The 19480-nt window shown below is 47.8% G+C and overlaps 1 protein-coding gene across 5 annotated transcripts in view; it reads right to left on the bottom strand.

The window, feature by feature from the left end:
- Positions 1-19480, bottom strand: part of SH3PXD2A (SH3 and PX domains 2A) — a gene marked incomplete at its 5' end in the record, with an annotated part of 261903 nt that overhangs the window by 169419 nt on the left and 73004 nt on the right. For all 5 annotated transcript variants that reach the window (XM_080687644.1, XM_080687640.1, XM_080687643.1 and 2 more), the window contains one exon: positions 7345-7425. Coding sequence is in view for 4 of the 5 variants with exons in the window: in XM_080687640.1 (XP_080543766.1) it covers positions 7345-7425 (81 nt within the window). The remainder of the gene's footprint in view (positions 1-7344; positions 7426-19480) is intronic.

Genomic DNA, 19480 nt, shown 5'->3' with positions numbered 1-19480 from the left:
GGACTGGTGACTGACCTCAGTCAAGGACAAAATTCTCCTCTGTCCAGGGTGAGCAATCACAATGACCCACAGACACGGCAGTGCTGGAGCTAGAACTACCACACCAAGCACCAGAACTCTCTAGAATGCTTGGTCCAAAACTGTTCTAGAACTTGGCAAGTTACCGCCCCAGGCTTTGGTCCCCTTGCCATTAGTCTAGGTCAGTGGTTGGCAAACCGCGGCTGGCGAGCCACATGCGTCTCTTTGGCGCCTTGAGTGTGGCTCTTCCACAAAATAGCACGGCCTGGGCGAGTCTATTTTGAAGAAGTGGCGTTAGAAGAAGTTTAAGTTTAAAAAATTTGGCTCTCAAAAGAAATTTCAATCGTTGTACTGTTGATATTTGGCTCTGTTGACTAATGAGTTTGCCGACCACTGGTCTAGGTCAATGATCTCAAACAACACAGAGTTTGCCTCGATGTTTAAAGGACAGAGCCTGCAGCAGAGACACTCCCCCCAACCTATTTTCTACTCTCAGGTTGATCCCTGGCACACACCAGGATCACCCCACTTTGACCTCAGCTGAAATCTACTCTGGTCATCAAACCAAATTAAAGCCCACATAAATTTGATACATAGAAAAATCAACATAGATGTTTACATACAAAGTGAGGGGCTTGGGATAGAACTCTTCTAATTTTAAAAATGCAGTGATCCTATAACTCTCCACAAGTGACATCATACCATGCCCACACATCCATTTCAAGGCCAGTTATTAGTGATTTGGGATTATAATTTGTTCGCCCATCGTTAGCCTAGCTATTTGAGAGCTGGAAAGTGAGTGTGACCCTGGGTGGGGTAATGGGTGCAGAGTCCGGAGAGATGAATAAGGAAGAGAGAGGAAAACTCTTCAGGAAAGGTTAAGTTCTTTAGAGCCAATAAGCAAACCTAAACAACCTTCTTGACTCCATCTTCCAAGTTGTGTGGGGGTTGCTCAAGGGCCTCTCCTGTCTCTGATCAAATATTGACCCTGTGCACTCACTGGCCGGAGTTCAGACTAAAGGGCCAGCAGCACCACAGAGCCAATGTTTGCAGAGTAATTACTGCTGCAGTAATTGCCTTGTAGGTCAGATTGTGAAACAACCTTCAATGGAGCCTTCCGGTCCTTCCTGGTGGGGCCAGGCCTTGGGGGAGATACTTAACAGCGAGGGAGCTGTGCAAGGAAATTTAGAGAGGCTGGAAATGTGGTCCAGCTGCCAGTGAGAAGGCAATTGAAGAGCATCCGTGGCCCTTCGCCCTCCTCCTTCTCTCCTTAACTGCTCCTCCAAGTAATCTAAGCTCTTTATAGCCAAACAGGCTTCAACATCAGGCCTTGTCCTGGCCAGCTTGAAGACCAATTTCCACTTGAAGACCAAGAACCTCTCCTCTCCCTGTCCTCAACTTGACACCTAAAATGCCCTTAGAAGCCCTTTCTAGTGACTGAGCTGGTTTCCAAAAGAACATAAGGCCAGATCAAGCCTGCGTGTGTCCCACGTGGTCTAAAGCAGCAAAGTCCTATACAACTTTCTGGGATGACAGAAATGTCCTGTGTTTGCTCAATACCTAGCCACTAGTCACTGTAGCTACTGAGCACTTGCTACAAGAAACTAAATTTAATCTTATTTAAATGAATTAAACTTAATATTTAAATTTTAATTTTTAATATTTTTAATTTAAATTTAAACTCAAATAACTGCATGTGGCTGGTGGCTACTGCATCGGAGACAAAGGTCTAAGACTCCATCGCCAGCACCTCCCAGTGGGCGGGAAGAGGAGCTGGGTTCGGTGAGCAGCCCCTGAGTGTGGAGGAGACAGAATCACTGGGTCTGAAGGCTCGAGGCAGAAGATATGGGGAGAGAAGGGTTGGGACCAAGCAGAGGGCCTTATCCGATTAGAAAGTCTTATCCTGGTGCCCATGGAAGGATTTCAGGGGTGTGTGAATGACCAAAAAGACTATTAGAATTGTGTACGTATATTCATGCATTTGGGGCAGTGGTCGGCAAACTGCAGCTCGCGAGCCACATGCGGCTCTTTGGCCCCTTGCGTGTGGCTCTTCCACAAAATACCACGGCCTGGGTGAGTCTATTTTGAAGAAGTGGTGTTAGAAGAAGTTTAAGTTTAAAAAATTTGGCTCTCAAAAGAAATTTCAATCATTGTACTGTTGATATTTGGCTCTGTTGACTAATGAGTTTGCCGACCACTGGTCTGGGGAGAAAGTCTTGCTTTCATTAGAAGCGTAAAAGCTTCCTTGATCCCCAAAATAAAATAAGATAAAATAACTTACTGATCTGTCAGATAAAACTTACTTCTTCAGGGAAGCCTGCTCTGATCCCACAGGATAAGGTTTCCCTATAATATGTCTCTGGTACTTTTATTTGTAGAGTTTGGAATAGTATAAAAGAATATATGTATTTTCACTAAAATCTGTCTTCCCTCACTAAGCTATAAGTCCCATAAAGGCAGTAACCAGATCTGCTCTGGTTCATCAATAAATCTCCAAATCCTGGCATACTGCCTGGGACATAGAAGTAAGGCTCTTAAGATTAGACAGATTGAGGACAGATGAATGAATGGACAGACAGAAGGAAGCAGGCATAAGTGAATAAACAAAGAAATTAGGAACACACTTTATCCTGATAACTATAATTCCCAAAAAACAACCAAATTTCCCCATACTGGATGGAGGTGTCGGGCTGTATAACTCCAGGCTGCTGTCACCAATCAAAACCATATGGAGCCCGGCCAGTGTGGTTCAGCGGTTGAGTGTTGACCTATGAACCAGGAGGTCATAGTTCAGTTCCCTGTCAGGGCACATGCCCAGGTTTCGGGCTCAATTCCCAGTAGGGGGTGTGCAAGAGGCAGCCAATGGATGATTCTCTCTCACTGATAGTTTCTATCTCTCTTTCCCTCTCCCTTCCTCTCTGAAATCAATAAAAATATATGTTTTTTAAAAACATATGGACATCTTTGTTTCCCCTGCCCAAGAAGAAGGCTCTTTCCCTCCTATTCATTCCATAGCATGTGGCTTAAATCTCAATCCATTATTTATTTCATCTACAGTGGACTCAATTGCGCAAAGCCTACTTTCCCCACAAGATATGGACTCCTAAAGGAAGGGACTTTGTCCTTCTGAGTCTGAGCGTTCCTCAGCCTATGTTGGAGGCCTTGGCATAGGCCAGTTCACTCTTACCCCGAGCCAAACTCTTTGCATCCTCCCCCGCCCCCCCCCCGCCCACACACACACCACTCACAGTCACAGCAATACTGCCAGATTTAGCAAGTGAAAACAAAGGATACGCAATGAAATTTGAATTTCAGATAAACAATGAACAATTTTTTTAGCGTAAGTATGTCCCATGCAATATTTGGGATAAACTTGTACTAAAAAAAAAAAAAAAAAGTATTCATTGTTTATCTAAAATTCAAAATTAATTGAACCTCTTGTGTTATCTGGTAACCCTAATCACCAAATAAAAAAGAGTGTGCCCTAGCCGGTTTGGCTCAGTGGACAGAGCGTCGGTCTGCGAACCGAAGGTCCCGGGTTCAATTCCGGTCAAGGGCAGGTACCTAGGATGCAGGCTCCTCCCTGGCCCAGGCCCTGGTTGGGGTGCATGCAGGAGGCAACCAATCAATGTGTTTCTTTCACATAGATATTTCTCTCTGTCCCCTCTCTTCCACTCTCTAAAAATCAATGGATGGAGGGGGTTAATGGGAGAAGGGGGAAAGAGGGACATATGAATACTTTCAACAATAAAGATTTAAAAATAAATAAAAAATAAAAATCAATGGAAAAATAGCCTCAGTTGAGGATTTAAAAAAAAGTGTGAGTGGTGGGGCTAGAAGGGGAATATGTAGGGTGGAGACATGGGGGCTGTGTAGATGTGGATGCTGCAGTGGAGAGAGATGGAGAAATAGCATCCTTCAAATGCTACCTGGTTGTGGAGTGTGAAGGGCAGGGCATGGCAGTCCATCTCCAGGTTTGCCCCACAGAGGGAAAAGGACACTGGAGGTACCTGTGCTATTCCAAGTGGAACTGGATCTGCACACACCCCACAGCCTTTGATCCAGTGCCAGAAGAGGTCAGGGCCACTTGGTATCACTTTGCACATGACTCTCGGGTTATATTAGAAAGCTGGGCCGTAGTCAAGCTTTGGCTCAATAAATAGGGTCCCAGGTTTGATTCTGGCCAAGGGCACATGGTGGGGTTGCGGGCTCAGTCCCCAGTAGGGGTCGTGCAGGAGGCAACCAATCAATGATTCTCTCTCATCATTCATGTTTCTATCTCTCTCCCTCTCCCTTCCTCTCTGAAATCAATAAAAATATTTTTTAAAAAAGAAAGAAAGAAAGCTGGGGGCCCAAGGCCACCAGGAGCAAAAGATAATGTTTAAAGAGGGATAAATAAGAGAGGCAGGTGTGGGAAGACCCACACTGGGGACAGTGAAATCAAGTTGTGGGAGGGAGGTGACCTAGGCATCCCTCAAAGGGGTATTCAGTTCCACTGCTACTACTTGAATACTGTGTATAAACCCCCAAAAGGTGCCCAAGTAGTACAAGATGTGAGTGTGTTCAGCTCAGCGGTTCTTCACTGGGAGTACAAGCCGGGTGGACTGACACTGTAAGTAAAGATGTACATACACACTCTTTTTCTGGGGAGATCCACCAGATTCACAAAGGGATCTGTGGTCCCCAGAAGGCCCAGAACCATGAGTTGGTAAGCCAGCTTAGCAGCTTCCCCCAAGCTGGCTTAATCAGTCCAGGATTTGCAGAGTTCCAAGGTGAGGTTCCACCAAAAATGGAAGAAGCAAAGCCATTCTGAGGATAGCCACCTGGGAGCCACATCCCGACTCCCAACACACTCCTGTTCTGCCCCTGTGGCAAGCTCCAGAGAGAGCCTGTGGCTCACAGGACTCTGAACACCGGCACAGGCCAGGGCACAAAGCAACTCTTCAGCACAAAGTGGAGCCAAGGAGGGGAAACAAGAAAGCAACAGTCCATTCACCTGCAGCCCAGCATCCTTGGCTCCTGCTAATACCACTAGCCAACCTAGTGGGTAACTCACTTTAGACAACCACGTGTCAGGAAAAATATGGACTCGCTCATTTAATCCTTCCAATAACCCTAATGGGTGGGTACTATTGGAATCTTCATTCTACAGATGAGAAAACAGGGCCCAGAGAAGTTATGGAACCTGTCTGGAATTACACGGTGACAGAACCAGAAACCAGTCCCAGGCAATGTGTCCCTAGGAACTAAGCTTTAAGTCATTCTCTCATACAGCTTCTCAGAAAACTGAATTCCAAGGGCCATGAGTGACCAGAGACAGAGTTAGCAATGTCATGTGTCCTTTCTCTATAGGAGCTACCATATTAAAATCAGTGGCCCTGATAAATAAGAAAGGTTTTCCCAAATGCACGTCACTAAGTCATCATGCCACGAGTTTTGTAAAATGGGTTCACGAAGATGCTATGTTGGGCTCAAAGGTTAAATTCCGAAGAACCATCCCAAACCCTCCCCCAAATGCAACTACACGGTGACGATGACACAAGCGTGCAGGCCTGGCCATGCTCATGGCTAGGGCCAGCACATCACACAAGCCACTCCATGCCATGTGTCCTCTCCCGACACAGGAAATGAGCCTCCAGGCCAGGGAGAAGTTGGGGCAGCAGCATTCCTTTCTTGTTAGATTCTGTAACTAGGAAGGGGGTAGGGGAACAGAACAGAGAGAGGGGAAGAAAAGTTCTGTTTGAGAGTTTCTGCTGACTCTCAGACCCCTCTGGCTCATCAATGAGTCCTTTCAGGGTTCCCTCTCCCCCAACTAAGTTATCATTTCCTGTCCAGCACACTACACCCATTGATGGGGTATCAGCAAATCCCACCAGTTTATGCCGGAAGGATCCAAGGAGATTGGACAGGAACTGAGGAGGGAAGAGGAAGAAGGCAGGAGGGTAAGGAGTGGCTTTCAATCCACATTCAATGGGATATTCAATCCCATATTGGTGGATTAAGAGAAGATTTGTAATACAGGAAGCTGGCTCTCCTCATAGGTTATATAATAAGGACAATGGGATAAAATCAGGTACTTGGGGGCAAATATGCAAGCCTGGCCTTTCCAAGATGACTCATCACCAAAAGCCTACAAAGGAAGGAATAGACCTTGGTTGTGAGGGCCAGGGATGGGTGTCTCTTCGTTGTGTTTTTATTGGCCTAAACTAGGGTCAGAGCCCTGAGGAAGAATCTAGAAATCTCTCAGCTTTCCCTTCCTTATATGGGAAGGTTGGCTGCTCAGCTCACAATGATTCTGCCTTGTCTGGTACCTATGCCCTAGTGGCCACATCTGTGCTACATGACCCTCTACCTCCTCAGCCATACTAATTGGTCCAGATAGGGCACCTGACCAAGTTGGGCCAATCAGCTTCTTCCCTGGAATTTTCCAATTTAGATGTGGGAGACAGCCTCTGCTGTTGGGAACCACAAGATATGAAATTTAGGAGCTGTTGACAGGATATGAGGTAACAGAAGCTAAAGACAGTGCTCAGAGAGAAGCAGAGATAAGACAGAGGGAGAGTAACCCTGGTTTCAGGTGTTCCTTAGAGCCACTGCCGCAAATCGCCTCTTTACCATCTGGTTGACTGAATAAATTTCTCTGATATGTCCTTCCAACCAAGTCTCCTCTTTGTCTAAGCAAATATGAGTATAAAACTATCACTTGTAACCCAAAGAGGCCTAACCAGATTAGTTGGTATCAAGGGAGGTGTTTGCAATGGATTTGTGGGATCCATTGCAGTATCCTCGTGTGAACACACCTGTGTATATTAGAGAGACACACATACTGTCCACATGTACAAATAGGACAGCAGAGCCTTATTCGGTTAGACAGACACAGTGGTATGCTCAGTTTGTGTCTGTAGTTCAAGAAATGACTTGTTTTTGGTTTCGGTCTTTTCTGTATGTTTGCTTTTCTTTGCCTTCAATGATATGATGGCTTGTGTCTCACTCTGGATGTTTATAGACTTGTCTGCTCATGTACACAGCACTCACAGCCATCTTCCTGCCCTTCCACCCTCATTCCTACCAGCCAGGCAAAGAAGAGTGACAAAGCATGACTGTTAAGACCATCTGATGAAGTCAACAAAGCCCCAAGTGTTTGCCTGCAGTGTCCTAAACTGAGCCAAGTCCAGCTTGACCATCCAGGTTCCCCCTTCTGTCCCTCTGCTCTGACCTGAGCTCTGTGGGGGTTCTCCAGATGAGTGAGAACATGGGAGAGGCCAGCCCACCAGACACTAGGGCCACAGAGAGAACTGGGCACAATTTGAGCTCAGACCAACTCACCTGCAGGTCAAAGAACTTGCTGTACCTCCGGTAGATGGTCTGGGACGTGGAGTCAGACCAGGTCACGTTGATGATGTATACCTGTGGGGTAAAAGAGCGAGCAGGTGAGTGGGTGACTAAGGCTGGGCTTCAAGTGGTACCAGGCACCATTTAACATGACTGTGGGTGCTCCGTGGTCAGGACCATTCTTTTTCTCATCTCTGTCCCCAGGACCCAGTGCGGTGTCAGGTACATGTAAATGCTACACACATATGTGTAAATATACACACAGACACACACACAACTAGAAGGGTAATCAATAAAATGCTAAGGATAATTATCTTAGGAGAATAGAATTTTACAGGTGGTTTTCATTTCCTTCTTTTCATTTATATGTATTTTATACAATGAACATAAAATTGGGGTTGTTAAAAAAATTTAAGTAGCTAATTTCCACTGGTTCTCAAACTTTGGGGTGAATGAGAGTCTGTAAGGGGCCTTTCACAGTTGCAGGTGCCAGGGCCCCACCCTCTGAAATTCTGTATAAGTAAACTTGGGTTTTGGGGGGCTCGGGCATCTACATTTTATTTTTTAAAACTTTATTTTTAAACAGTAGTTTTAGGTTCACAGCAAAATTGAGTAGAAAGTACTGCGTTCCCATATTCCACCCCCCAGGCACAGTCTCTCCCATTATGAACAACCCACCATAGTGGTACGTTTGTTGCAATCGGACATCAATCGTTTTAACAAACTGCTCCGGGGTATTCTGCCACAGCTGATTCTCAGAACTCGCTCGGAAAATCACTCAGGAGACCGCAGCATTTCAGACCTGCGACCCCTCTCTATCCTTAAGTCTTAGCTCAGTGCGTTTCAGCCTGGCACAGAGCGGGCACAGAGCGGGCGCTCAGAAAACATTCTGCTCTGTTGAACAACCAAGCTGACCCTCTGGATGACAAGTGGATTTGCAGGAGAGATGTTGGTGCATGGAAGATGGGTAAACTTTTCAGAGATGAAGGTATTTCAGGACTCCATTTCCAATGTCCCCTCAGTTCCCAAGCTCAGTCAGGCTCTCCAAGGCCGCTGCTTCAGGCAGCTCTGGAAGGCTCCCTTGCTTAGGTGGTGGCTAGAGGAAAGAAAGTCCCCTCCCTACACAATCTGGCCTCTGCTCTCACCATTTTTTATCCCTTTCACCAGAACCCACACCAAACGCATACCCTCCTGGGAGAGGCGTCAGAGCGAGGAGATCCTCTCACACAACCTCAAGGCTGTTCTGCTGAACGAAAATCACCTGGGAGCTTAATACAAACTCATATTCCCAGGCCTCTGTCTAGCAATTCTGAATCGGTGGTCTGGGGGGGACTCTAGGAACGAGAACAAAGTGGGCAGAGAAGCTGGGGGTCTTGGCCCCTGTGAGAAGGAAGGAATGTTAGCAAAGAGGAACAGCATTTAGACACTTCGGCATCAGGTTAGCTGACATCACCATGAAGAAGGGCTGTCTTAGTCTGCTTGGGTTGCTATAACAAAATACCATCTACAAGGCCGCCTAAACTACAAACACTTATTCTCACAGTTATGGAGGCTGGAAGTCCAGAATCAAGGTCCCTGGTGAGGACCCACTTTCTGGCTTGCAGATGGCTGCCTTCTTGCTGTGCCCGCATATGGTGGAGGGAGGGGGCTCGGGTCTCTTCCTCTTCTTATAAATGCACTAATCCCAGCACTGAGGCTCCACCTCATGATCTCATCGAAACCTAATCACCCCAGCTCAATACCATCACACTGGGGACTAGGGTTTCAACGTATGAATTGGAGGAGGGATACAAACATCCAGAACACAGCCAGGGTTTTGTACACAGGGGTGTGAGGCTTTCTGTCTGGCTTCTCCATTAACAGCCAAGGAAGTGAGCTCAGAAAACAGTCCCTTCTTCCCTCTAACCCCTAAGTCAGAGTTAGCCTTGCGCAGGGTGGCGTGTTTGTTCTGAAATGCACCCAAGGAGAGGGCCACAAAGCAAAGCAAATAGAGCCAAATGATACCAGCCCGAGAAAGGGCATTTATGGCATGTTTTGTGTGATCCTGATAAGAAAGAACCTATAATAAAAGGCCATCCCTATCCTCACAAGCCCATTATTATAATAAATAGATAAGGGTATGCTGTGTTTTATATCCTGTAAACATATAGCTCATACAATAAATTGTAGAAACCATTTAGGTACTGGTTACCACATGCCAGCACAGTGAAAAACATTCATATGCATTAGCTCATTTGATCTGCAGCTCAGTGAGGTAACTACCATTGTTATCCCCATTTTGTACAGGAGGAAGCCATGGTTCAGAGAAGCTAAGCAACTTGCCCAAAGTCACACAGGCTGCAAAATACAGAGCAAAGGATTTGAACCCAGGTGTAGCTGAGTCCAATCCCCCTGCTTTTAACCACAATGGACTATCTATGTGTAGATTTAGGAATGTGGATATTTAAATCAAACTACTCTAATCAGAACTGAATGACATCTTTTTTGAAAAATACTTTTATTAATTTCAGAGTGGAAAGGAGAGGGAGAGAGAGATAGAAACATCAATGATGAGAGAGAATCATCGGCTGCCTCTAGGAATCGAGCCTGCAACTGTGACCTCCTGGTTCATAGGTCAATGCTCAAACACTGAGCCATGCAGCCCAGCTGAATGACATCTTTTTAAATAAAGTTCTAGATGGCCTGAAAAGTCTGATCCACCCCTTGCTTAGGGGGTGAGCCTAAAGGACCATGGTGGAGTCATGTTAATTCTGAGAGCCTGAGACCAGACAGAAGTCAACGGTTAGGAATGCTACAAAACCAGACCAACACAAAGGAAACCCTCATATACAACCAGCTAACTAACTATGGCAGGATGCTCTGGAATTTTCACAGGGGTTATAACCCACCCTCCCACCCCGCACTGACTCTCAGCTCCTTGACGCTCAAATCCTGCCAGCTGCATCTGCCCTCCCACCTGCATCTGCCCTTCCTGGAGATCCTGGGCAGGGAGTAGATGCTGTGCACAACCAGGTGCTGCCTTCCTGACCTCTGCCCAGGTGGATGCAGCTTTAGGAGGTCCCACGTGGCCGTGCCCTCCCAGGAGAGAGACTGCACTTGCCTGCAGGCCATTAGACAGCAGCCTATCTCCCTGGTCAACCAAGCAGGGCCCAGAGGAAGGGGTGGTACAACTCACAGGGCAGAACCAGAGCATGCCTCCCTTGGAAAAATCCTTCCCTTTTAACTCTTCAAAATAGTTGAAAAGTCACAGGGTGTCATCTAGGTCTAACCCTTGACTTCAACCCACACAAAAGACAAGCCCTGTAAGAAACAGCCAGAGGGCAGGGGTGAGGGGAGAGCTGTCCATGAGACCCTTGTTCTCCACAGCCACCAGGACAGGACAAGCCCATGCTTCTCCTCAAGCCCATTTCTTTGCTTGTTGAGCAAAGACTTGCCTCTGCTAAAGGGAAGTGAGATGAGGGGTGGAAGAGGGTAAAGGGGGGATAAATGGTGATGGTAGGAGACTTGACTTTGGATGGTGAACACACAATACAGTACACAGACGATGTGTTATAGAATTGTACACTTGAAACCCATGAAATTTTATTAACCAATGTCACCCCAAAAATTTCAATAATTAAATAAAAACTAGAATTGCTCCTGCTAACATCTTGTACTTCCTCAGGGCATGAGGGTAACTCCCGTGTGGTGATGGGAAATGAACCCATACTCCCAGGTTCTCCCAAACCTCTGGGATTTGCCAAAGGCCCCGGAGCCCACCCTCCTGGACAATCTAAATCCTGAGGCCAGTCTCCAAGTCCCTTTCTCTAGTGTGAGCACGAGGCACCTCTGCTTTCTTCCAAACCTTGAACATAGATTATCTCTCCAGATGAACCGTGGATACACAAAATTTCAGCTTAACCCACACTCTCCCCACCCGTCACCCCTCACCAGAGTTTCTCAAGTCTCCCTGAACTGGTGCTGCCGGATGGGAAACTTTAGGGATAAGTAGAGAAAGAGCAGGTGCAGGGGAAGGGGGACAGGGCAGAGGTCATCTGAGAAAGCCAGCTCTGTTTACTGGGCCCCAGATAAACTTCTCTGGTCACAGGAACGACCGAGATAACATTACCCAGCAGCTGTGTCTCCAGAAAGGTTTGCAATTAAACATCCTGCTTCCACACACTTTGGGGTTATGTTTCCCGGATGGAGTTTCCCTTCCTTCTGGATTTTAAAAAACCCATGGATTCTATTTCCCCCGTCTCTGGCCATCTAGGCAGATGGCAGGCGTCTAGGAAGCCTCGCTGTAAGACCAGCAACTGCATCCCACTTCCCTGGAGAGGAAGCCCCAGAGTCTCGTGTCCTCCTGCCATGCTCAGCCTCGGATCTCCACCGCAGACACTGCGATGAAAACTCCCACCAGACACCCGCACGAAGGCGCGCTCCCACCAGCCCACCCACTCCGAGGCCAGTGTGGGCCGCCTTCCATCTGCTCAGCTCATTAAGCCCAGAAATGTCTGAGGCTTCCGAGACTTCCCCGGCTTCCAAGTCTTGCTCCTTGCAACGAGAGAGCAGCCTTGATGCAAATCAGACCCGCAGCTCAACTCCAGCGCACAGAGAATGAAGCCCGGCCCAGTCCCTGCGGAGGGATGTCCACCATCGGACCTGGGCTGCAACCAATTAACAGCACAGAGTTATGGCCCAACCAGTCCTAGAAGGCCTAGGACCAGCCTGTGCTTAATTAGCAAGTGCCAGCAAGTCCTGATGTTCAACTTCGCTGAAGGAAAGTGCAGTTAGGGACAGGAGGTAGGAACTGTGGAGAAGATCGTGTATTTTTGTGGCGCTGTGCTCAGTTCATTAAGGAAGGCCTTCTTTTCCCTGGATCCCAGCTGGCTGGCCCTGGCCCCGAGCCAAATGTTAGCTTAGAGATAATCTTGCTTCACCTGCTCACACCACCTCCGGGTGGGATCAGCTGGCTAGGAGTAGGGCTGTTGATTGGGGGAACAGTCCCCACTTCGAAGCCTGGACGTGGAGGGCAAGCTCCACACCAGCATGCACCTGCACAGGTTGGCTAAGGGTTAATGACCAGGTGGCAGACCCTTTCAGTCCTCAGATCACCCTCACCACGCTCCCTCTGGACTTCGTGTTTATGGAACAGCCACAGTGTAAGAGAACCCGAGATGAGCTGTGGGAGGGGTGGGTGTGTGCCGCAGAATGCTCCTCCCAGAACCACGAGTCCAGCAGTTACCTCTCAAACAGGCGCTGCAGCTGCAGACCATTTGGCCCTCCTCTGGGAAAAGAGGCTTTTTATAGGTACACGGAGGAGAGGATAGACATCAGGCTCCTATGCAACATCGTACACCTTCAAGAGTGTCATGGCTACTCATCACACTCAGTGCCTGCCTCTGTTGGCATGAATCACTGTCCTCGATTGTTTATTTAATTTGGAGTGCAGCGGGTAGGCAAGAGGGTTGAAGAAGAAAGCTCCATATCACTGGTGCCTCCATTTATTACTCTACAGCAGGGGTCCTCAAACTACGGCCCGCGGGCCACATGTAGCCCACCGAGGACATTTATCCGGCCCGCCGGGTGCCGCTGCCTGTCCTGCTTAGCAGCCGACTGGTCCCGGGCCCACAGTGTGCATAGGAATTTGTTCATAGTTTTTTTTTTTAAAACTATAGTCCGGCCCTCCAACAGTCTGAGGGACAGTGAACTGGCCCCCTGTTTAAAAAGTTTGAGGACCCCTGCTTAGTATGGTGATAACAGTGGTTACCTCACTTTGGGCTCTGGTGAGGATTGAGTGAGCCAACCCTGTATGTCTCCCCACTAGAATGGAAGCTCCCTGAAGGCAGATCATGGCATGATCATGGCAAATCACACTTTCCACCTAAGAGTTGCTCACTTCATGTCTGCTAAATAAGTGAAGGAAAAGCCCGGCTGGTGTGGCTCAGTGGTTGAATGTCAACCCATGAACCTGGAGGTTACTGTTCAATTCCCTGTCAGGGCACATGCCCAAGTTGCAGGTTCAATTCCCAATAGGGGGCATGCAGGAGGCAGCAATCCATAAGTCTCTCTCATCATTGATGTTTCTCTCTCTCTCCCTCTACCTTCCTTTCGCTTGAAATCAATAAAGACATAAAAAAATCCTATCTAATAAAAGAGTAGTATGCAAATTGACCATAGCTCCGCTACACCCACATGCCATGCCCACCAGCCAATCAGGAGCAAGTATGCAAATTAACCCAACCAAGATGGCTGCGGCCACAGAGAGAGCAGGAGGCTTGGGTTTCCCTGGCAATGGAGGAAGCCAAGCTTTCTGCCTGCCCTGGCCTGCCTTGGCCTCCACTTAAGGCTACAAAGTTTCAATTATAGAAGATAAGTAAATCCCAACAAAAATGGCGGCAGCCATGGAGCTGGAGAGAGCAGGAGGCTTGAGTTGCCCCCGGCGATGGAGGAAGCCAAACTTCCACAGCCCTGGCCAGCCCAGGCCTCCACTCAAGGCTACAAACTTTCAATTATAGAAGGTAAATAAATCCCAGATACCAGGGCCTCCGCTTGGGTCGCCAGGGGGCGTGGCCAGCCTGCAAACCACCACAGGCCCCTCGCTAGGCCACCCCACACCCCAAGGGAACCCCCACCCTGATCTGGGACACCCTTCAGGGCAAACCAGCTGGCCCCCACCCTTGCACCAGGCCTCTATCCTATCTAATAAAAGAATAATATGTAAATTGACCATCACTCCAACACACAAGATGGCTACCCCCATGTGGTCAAAGATGACTTGCCCCCATGTGGACACAAGATGGCCACCACAAGCCAAAACCGGTTTGGCTCAGTGGATAGAGCATCGGCCTGCGGACCAAAGGGTCCCGGGTTCGATTCCGGTCAAGGGCATGTACCTTGGTTGCGGGCACATCCCCAGTGGGAGGTGTGCAGGAGACAGCTGATCGATGTTTCTCTCTCATCGATGTTTCTAGCTCTCTATCCCTCTCCCTTCCTCTCTGTGAAATATCAATAAAATATATTAAAAAAAAAAAAAAAAGATGGCCACCACAAGATGGCCAGCAGGGGAGGGCAGTTGGGAGGGACCAGGCCTGCAAGGGAGGGCAGTTGGGGGCGATCAAGCCTGCAGGGGAGGGCAGTTAGGGGTGACCAGGCCAACAGAGGAGGGAAGTTGGGGGCGACCAGGCCTGCAGGGGAGGGCAGTTAGGGGTGACCAGGCCTGCAGGGGAGGGCAGTTAGGGGTGACCAGGCCTGTAGGGGAGGGCAGTTAGGGGCAAACAGGCTGGCAGGGGAGCAATTAGGCATCAATCAGGCTGGCAGGGGAGTGGTTAGGGGGTGATCAGGCTGGCAGGCAGAGGGGCAATCAGGCGAGCAGTTGAGAGCCAGCAGTCCTGGATTGTGAGAGGGATGTCCGACTGCCCGTTTAGGCATGATCCTACCTGGATTGGGCCTAAACGGGCAGTCGGACATCCCTCGAGGGGTCCCAGATTGGAGAGGGTGCAGGCTGGGCTGAGGGACTGGGCCTCTAGTAATAATAATAATAATAAATTTCGTACACTGGGCCTCTAGTAATAATAATAATAATAAATGAAGGAACAAAGCAACCAGCAAATGCCGAGTGAGTGCTTATCTGGTGCCAAGCTAAAGACTGAGGCAATGTCCTCAGTCTCCAGGCCCTTACAGCTCAACTGGGGCAGCCAGATTCACACTGACAAATCAAGTAGGGCATGGTACAAGATGGAGCCATGGGATACCAAAAGGTGAAGCTCAGAAAGGACCAAAGGTATTGCTGGCATCACAGAGGAGGAAGAAGCATCTAATAGGCCCTAGCCGGCTTGGCTCAGTGGATAGAGATTCGGCCTGTGGACTCAAGGGTCCTGAGTTCAATTCTGGTCAAGGGCACATGCCTGGGTTGCGGGCTTGATCCCCAGTAGGGGGCATGCAAGATGCAGCCGATCAATGATTCTCTCTCATCGATGTTTCTATCTCTCCCTCTCCCTTCCCGTCTGAAATCAATAAAAATGTATTTTAAAAATAAATTTTTAAAAATAATAAATAAAAATAAAAGCATCTAATGGGTTGAAATTTCAGTCCAACACTTCCTAGCTGTGTGAGCTTGGGCAAGTGTCGTAGGCTCTCTGAGTCAGGGTTTCCTTAGCTGTAAAGTGTAGCTCACAATGGGAGCTTCCCTTTAAATGTGATGATGCCCATGGATGCTCAGCACAGGGCCTGGGTCATGGTCAGTGCCTGGCACAACAGTCAGTACCCAATGCACATTAGCTATTTAGACACCCAGGAAGAGGGAGACGGTGAGCCGGCTTCTTTCCATTGGCCATGGGACAGGAATAGGAGTAGAAAAAGAGCAGGAAATGGGAAACAGACATACATGGAGGCGGTGGACCTACAACTAATAACAAGCTGGCCTGGGAAAGTAGAAGAGCAAAAATAACTCTGTTGTCGGGCAGGGAAAACAATGGCCCCCTCAGGAGCACCACTACGAAAGGACTGGTGACCTGTGGCAGGCCCCTCGGAGTCAGAGGTGTTTATTTCTTCTTCTTCTTTTTTTTTTTTTTTTCATGTTTCCTGGAGGGGAAATGAGTGTATGAAGTCAGAGCTCCCAGGATTTCCAAACCCTACATGGATCTTCAGAAAAGGTTCAGCTGCCAAAGCTCTGTCCTTCCAGTCACCAGAACCAAGAGAGGAACAGCAGGCAGAGTCAGTTTTTCCAAACTTCTTTCTAATATGCACAAACTATTGGTTTCGTTAGGAATAACAATAATAGCCACGCCCGTCGATTGAGCACTTACAGTGTTCCAGGTATTGCTAGGCACTCTATTCAGATTATCTCATTTAACCCTTACCATGATTCTATGACGAAAGTCCTGTTATCATCTCCAGTTAATAAATAAAGAGACCTAGAGAGGTAACTGATCGGTGGCATGTGCTGGAGCTCAGGTTCAAAGGTGGCGTTGGCTCCATAGCCTGACCATTTCGGAGCAAGGCAGAGTCCCTGCCACAAAGGTTTGCCCTCGTGGTTCACTCCGCTGCTCTGACAACTGTTGCTTCATCTGTGGATGTCTAGTCAGGACTGAGGCCGCCCATACGGCAGGCGGGTAAGGAACCACCAGGACTCTCATTTGCATGGTTTAAAATCAATCAGATCAGCTACATGAAAAGTTGTGAGTCTCTCTGAGCCTTCATCCCCCATCCATAAAACGGGGGTAGTAATGCCTGCCCCACTGTGAAGGTCAATGAGAATATAAGACACTAGTTGCTCAATACAGGTGACCTTCCATCTTGACCTTCCATCTTCCCCTTCAAGGGCCTGGCGTGGTCTTTTGCACTCTTAGAACTTTAGCCTCTCCCCCAGAAGTTTCTGGAGTCACCAAGTAGCCCTGACTCTAGAGAGAAACCCACTTTGTAGATTCCAGAGCTCTGGGCATGGTACCTGAGGGCACACAGCTGAACTTTTGAACCTTTCTCCCTCCAACCCTGCCTCCACCCTTTGGCCGGCCACAAGCCAATTTATCAGAGAAAACGGGTCTGACTACCTTGAACCAGCAGTTGCTCCAATGGAAATCCAAGCAATGGGCAGTGGACATCATGGGGAATGCCTAGGAGCCCAGAGAGGGTGGCAGTGTGCCCAGGCTAGGGGAAGGAGGCTCACCTCTCAATGGGCATTGACATTCAGGACCTAGAGTCCTGGAAACCTTAGATGTATCCTCTCCTGAACCATAAAAAGGATCACGTGCCTGGGCTTCCACGGGCGTGGATACAACCCAGTGGATCTAGGAAAGGGTTGGAAAGGAGGACTGCCAGCCCACACACTCCCAAATCAACGACTGACCCAAGTCCGCTGACCTGGACGTACACATCCTGTGAACGTGCCTCGCTCCATCGTCACACCCTGGAGAGCAAGGCAAAGGTTAACACACACAGCCTGGTTTCCTCTTCCTGGGAAACACATCAGCCAGGCAGGGCCAGAGGCCAGCGCCTCCTCCACTCACAGCCTGCGGGGGAAATGACCCCACCGTTTCCTCCCCACCAGCGGCCACACTCACACCTTCCTTTGTGCTGTGCTCAGCAAAGCTCAACTCTGACACAAGGCAAAGAGCTGTCAGTAGGCATTTCGTTGCACAGGGTAGACCGAAACAGTCCTTTTGGGGGGCATTTTGGTTATCTCGATCCCAAATTTGCATTCCCTTTATCTCGGCAATTTCATCTCTAAGAATTTATCCACACAACGTGTGTGCGCGCCTATGTGTGGGTTGTGTGTATATATGTGAAGATGTTCATTGCTGCACTATTCGTAACTGCAAAAAAAAGGGAATACTGAATGTCTATTGATTTTTAAAATGGTCAAATCATGATTCACACATCTGTTGAAGATAAGATGGATCTTTCTTGTCATGATGGGAAAATGTCCACAGGATAGAAAGGAAAAAAAAAAAAAGATTACAAAACAGCATGTATATAACATGACTTTAGGTTTATTTGGGGTGAGGTATGTGTATGGGGGTTTGTGTATGCCCACATATGTTTACATTATAAAAATCTGGGGGAAAAAACACAACAAACTGATAATAGTGGTTATTTGGGTTAAGATAAGGAAAAATGCAATAGTTTCACTTTATACTTCATACATTTCTACATTATTTTATTTCTTTTGAACATGTATGGCTTTCGCAATTGAAAACAAGATTCCATCTTATAAAACAACTGTGTCCTCTTGGCTTGTCCTCTGGCTAATGCCAGCTCTTAGATATTCTGGTAACATCCAACATTCTGGGGGAGCTCTTGAAGCCAGGGTCTGAAACCCTGTCTCCACACACAATTACCTGGAATGCTTTAAAACACTACTGCCCAGGGCCCACCCCACACCATTTAAATCAGGTGGCGGTGGGGGGGCACTAGTGGTTTTCAGAGTTGCCCAGGTGAGTGTACTGGTTGCTACAGTTTGAAAACCACAAAGGTGGACCAATACCAGAAAGATCACTGGATGTGCCCTAGCTGGTTTGGGAGAGTCGGCCTGCGGAATGAAAGGTCCCAGGTTCAATTCTGGTCAAGGGCACATGCCCGGGTTGCAGGCTCGATCCCCAGTAGGGGGCGTCCAGGAGGCGGCCGATCAATGATTCTCATCATTGATGTTTCTATCTCTTTCTTCCTCTCTGAAGTCAATAAAAATATATTTTTTTAAAAAAGATCACTGGACGAGCTGAGAAAAAATTACTCTAAATATAAAGCAATATTCTAGTGCAATGTGTATTATTAAGAGTTAGCTCTGGCCTGGCCAGTATGGCTCAGTGGCTGAGTGTCCACCTATGAACCAGGAGGTCACAGTTTGATTCCCTGTCAGGGCACATGCCTGAGTTGCAGGCTCCATCCCCAGTAGGGGGCGTGCAGAAGGCAGCTGATCAATGATTCTCTCTCATCATTGTTGTTTCTATCTCTCTCTCCCTCTCCCTTCCTCTCTGAAATCAATAGAAATACATATACATATACATATACATATACATATACATATACATATACATATACATATATATATATATATTTACTTTTTTTTTTTTTTAATAAATCAGCTCTGCCTTCAAGTTAGGGAGTTTATAGTCAGTGCTATTGCTCAAAGCTCTGACTCCAGTTTTGGAACTCACCAGCTCAAATGGGGAAAAGAAAACAATGAGACTGGGGTTCATTAGCTCTGAGCTGTAGCTGTGCCTCTGCTTTCTTTGGCAGCCTGTGACCGTCCCCAGCTCCGTGGGGCCTATATCAGTGACTGGGAGGTCAGAGTCCAGCCCTTCTTGGCTCCAAGAGGAACAGCTGAAAGAATTAGAGGTGCTGAGTCCCGAGGAACATTCAGAAGACACAGGACAGCTGGTTTCAAATATTTAAAGGACCATTGATATGGGAGGTTCAACTCCAGTTGTACCCAAAGGAAGGCAGTGGATAATAAGTGAAAATTACAGGAAAGCGGGTCTTCGCACAATGTCAGAAAGAACGTTCCAACCAGAGCTGCCCGAGGATGGAAGGGGCTGTCTTGTGAAGTAATGGGATTATCAGGGCAAGAGATGAGTGACCCCCTTTCTGTGATGTTGCTGCAAAATCCCTTCCAACTCAGCCCAGAAACATTTAGAAAGTTTTAGCAAAATCC

Source organism: Plecotus auritus (assembly GCF_963455305.1).
Source record: "Plecotus auritus genome assembly, chromosome: 9".
Taxonomy (NCBI): Eukaryota; Metazoa; Chordata; class Mammalia; order Chiroptera; family Vespertilionidae; genus Plecotus; species Plecotus auritus.
Note: the sequence above shows the minus strand (reverse complement) of the source record. Positions and strands in the feature narration are given on the sequence as shown.